The sequence below is a fragment of the Primulina huaijiensis genome, chromosome 17 (genome assembly GCF_012295235.1).
Source record: "Primulina huaijiensis isolate GDHJ02 chromosome 17, ASM1229523v2, whole genome shotgun sequence".
Lineage (NCBI taxonomy): Eukaryota > Viridiplantae > Streptophyta > Magnoliopsida > Lamiales > Gesneriaceae > Primulina > Primulina huaijiensis.
The window spans coordinates 7,342,037-7,345,749 of NC_133322.1; the positions used below are offsets into that span (position 1 = coordinate 7,342,037).

The 3,713-nt window shown below is 29.5% G+C and overlaps 1 protein-coding gene across 2 annotated transcripts in view; it reads right to left on the reverse strand.

Moving 5' to 3' along the window:
• The window catches only part of LOC140963309 (uncharacterized), a 10,586-nt gene extending 8,770 nt beyond the window's left edge, over nucleotides 1-1,816 (reverse strand). Inside the window, exon 1 of one of the 2 annotated variants that reach the window (XM_073422595.1) lies at nucleotides 1,062-1,816. In XM_073422595.1, the coding sequence (XP_073278696.1) occupies nucleotides 1,062-1,602 (541 nt within the window). In that variant the 5' untranslated portion in view covers nucleotides 1,603-1,816. The remainder of the gene's footprint in view (nucleotides 1-1,061) is intronic. The other variant, XM_073422594.1, reaches the window with a different exon arrangement.
• Between the last annotated feature and the right edge of the window lie 1,897 nt (nucleotides 1,817-3,713).

Consider the following 3,713-nt stretch of genomic DNA (forward strand, 5'->3'; position numbering starts at 1 on the left):
TTGTGTTTTAAAATTTTAAGCAAAAAATCCCTCCTTTTTTTGTTCGCATTTGTATCCAAATTTTATTTTACAAAATGAAACAACAGTTGATTAAAGTATATATATATATTTTAAATTAAGTTAATAAAAAATATTTTTTTATTTTTTTATAAAATCATTCTTTGCTTTGTTAAAAGCTGGATCATTAAATAAGTAAAAATTTAGTATTAATCGATTGATGTATGGTTATGTTCATTATAGTTTATTTGTGATGTTCGAGAAACTTAATTAATCCAAATTAAGTAAATGAAATAATTAAATTTTTATTTAATAGTAACATTATTTGTTTTCTTAAACTATAGTAAAAATTAACAAAAAAAAAATGACGGGTTATTGGCTTAAATTTTCAAAACACAAGGTTGTATATAATAATTTATTTTTCATAGAAGATTTTATGTTGGTTTTCACAGGCGATGAATGATATTTCCCGGAAGATTTGAATTGACAACCTTTCCACCCAAACCATTTAAAAAAATTGACATCCACTTTGTTAAAAACACATCATCCAATTATTTAAATTCAATATTTAAGAGGGTTATGTTTTTTTCTTTTCCTATGACGAAGGACGAGCAACAATTACCCTTCAGCTATCCACTAAATAAACCGGAATATATGCAGTAGTTTGGAAACCACACATCAGGTAAAAAAGCAAATAGACTCAAGCATACTAGAATAATTTTTGTGTGGATTAGAGAAAACCCTAGATGTATGAAGAAAGCAATTATGGTTTATTAAACAAATTTTTAAAAATTGGGTAGGAAAAAAGAAAGTATTCAAAATTGTAGAGCATACAGAGAAGAGCACGAGTCGTTTATCATTACGATAGGTGTCAAGTGGAAGTGCAGTGATGTATGTAGCTGAGGCATCCTAAGAGACCGGTGGACTTGAACCTTGTTCCTACGTGACATGTGGGATTCGAGATTAAACCTAAACCGCAAACTTCACGCACTTGATCAACTCACCTACCATAAAATGACAATCAATCTCTCTTTAAAAGAAAATACATTAAAGTAATGACTTACGAGCACCATTGTTTTGTCGGGGACCATTTCTATGTGTATAAGGTTCGATTTCCACGATACCATCTTGATCTGCCACCGTATCATTTCGAACTCCTCCAGCTGCTGCTGCTGCTGCTCCCTCTCCTCTTCCTTCATTCGAAGGATAATCAAATATTTGGTTTTGAATCCGATTATGATTATATCTGATCTGATTGAAAATGATTTCCAACTTCAGCCAAACGTCCCTCGAACTACCCACATTCGCCACCGCAGCAAGCGCATCATTCCCCAGCGAACCTAAAATCCATCCCTTGATAAGCATGTCGGTTCTTCTCCAAAGTTTGTGCTCCTGATGATCCGTTGACTCCCCGGGCCGCGATGGTGGGGGGATTTGACCGTCTATGAAACCCAACAATTCTTGGCCCTCTAACAGACAAAGCATCTGTTCTCTCCATATCTGGTAATCGTTAATGCTTCCCTCGGGATCATTTCTGTTAAGCCATGGCCTCACCGTTACAAAGTTCGCGAAATTAACAGTCGACGGCCATGGATAGTTTGCCATTGGAGATTGAACTGAAGCAAAATTCTGCTTAGTTTAAATGCCAATTCAGTTTTGATTCACCCTTCGTTCGTCCCTCTATGCATTTAATTTATAGATGTTTAGCTCCTCGCATGATTGTTTAAATTTTGTAATTCTATTAGTTGAAACTTTCGTATTTGATGCGATCAAACAAACAGCTCATCCTCTTTTTGCTAGCTCTATATTTTTTTCATTATTAAATGACTATTGAACATTCATATCGCAAAAAATACTGCTTTTCCTAATACTTGTCATGCTTTGTTAATATATTAAATAAATTGCGGTAATGGTTTCGTATATCTGTATATAAAAGATAAAAATAAGTTGACCTTTGACCTTCAAACCATATTATATGATCCATAGCCCATAGGCAGTAAGTTAATACACAAATGGGGTTGGATACCCTTTTAATTTGAGATAAAAAAAATTTTAGACATAAAAACAAAGAATTCTTGAACAGTGAACAACCAGTTCATCTGGGTCAAAAACCAACAAAAACATATCTGAAACTACTTGTTACAAATAACGTCTTGTTTTGTTGCAAAAGTTTTATTATACACTTTTTAAATGAAACTACCAATCGTTTGTCCTTTGTTTACGTTATCAAAAAATATTGGTTTTGATGGAGAAGTTATTATAATTTACATACATAAACACTTAGAATGTTAAGACATACAATTTATGTTTTAAGTAATAATTAACCAATCATGAATTTATGTGTAATAATTTAATATTTTACAGCTATAATTAATGTGATGATTTTTTTTTTACATAATGGAAAGAAATTTAAATAATTTAAAACATAATAAATTATTTATAATCTAATTTCAAAAATAATTACCAATTTCTTATCATTGATATTAAGAGAGGGGAGTGCATTACTTTAGGAAAAAGTAAAAGGGAGATTTATCAATCAAGTCGTATAATGAAAATACAATTTTAATTTAAAAGTATGGTTTACCAAATCTATCAAAAATTTAACAACTTGAGATTGGTGGATTTTTGTGGTGTAATTTATATTAAATTTTGTTTGAGTGATGTTGAAACTAATGTGGGTGAGTGTTAATAATATATCCTGATTCAATTTTTAAAAAACATTTCATATGGGCACCAGTCTGGCCGGTCGTGGGGTTCCCACCTCTTTTTATTTTTATTTTTTTAATTCTTTTTGTTTAATAAATTTTAATATTTTATTTTAATAAATTAATTAAAATTCAAGTTGCAAATTGTTTTCAGCATTCTCCAAACAACTATTTTAAAATAAAATCAATTTTAATAAATCTAAAATAATAATAAAAAATTTCCAACAGTTAGTTAACAGCTATGTTAATAAAAAAAACAAAATTTTATTTATAATTAATACTCATTTCTTTGAACAAATTATTTCATTCATCTAAACATATTATTTTAAATAATAAATGACTCATTAAAATCCCATACTACTGTCTTCATTATGTCAATTTCATTTTTAATATTTATTAAATCACATTTTTATCCAAAATTGATGAAAATAACAGAGAATTTTTTCATTGTATCCTTGTGATTATTTTTCTGTTAGGATCGGTGGGGGACAAGCATCGAGATACAATATCTCGATTTTTTGAAATATTGAACACAGAGAAATTATGATTTTGGTTTTCAAACCAAGAGGAAGATACTCAAATTTTATCAAACACTTGGTATGCAATATTTTGATATTTAAAGAACACGTAAAATTCTTCAACAATGCATCTTAAAAATAATAACAGTAAGTAAATGCAATAAAATAAATATGCACAAATTTGTTTATGGATGTCAGAAGAATAACAACTTCTACGCCACTCCTTCTTCTAGGAAAAATTGATTTATACAACTCTTGTACAAACATATTTTAACTTTAAGACTTATCTCTTGTCGTACTTAGTGTGAATGTAATTTTTCAATCCTCGTGGGAACGATAATCTACTTATCATATATTAAAATTTGACATCGTGCGCTTGCGAGCAGAAATCATGCAACAAGTTTTTGGCCTGCTGACGGAGATTGATATAATTTAGTTTACACTAATACTATTAACAAGTGCTCTTGATTTTAATTTAGGGAATTTTTATTTA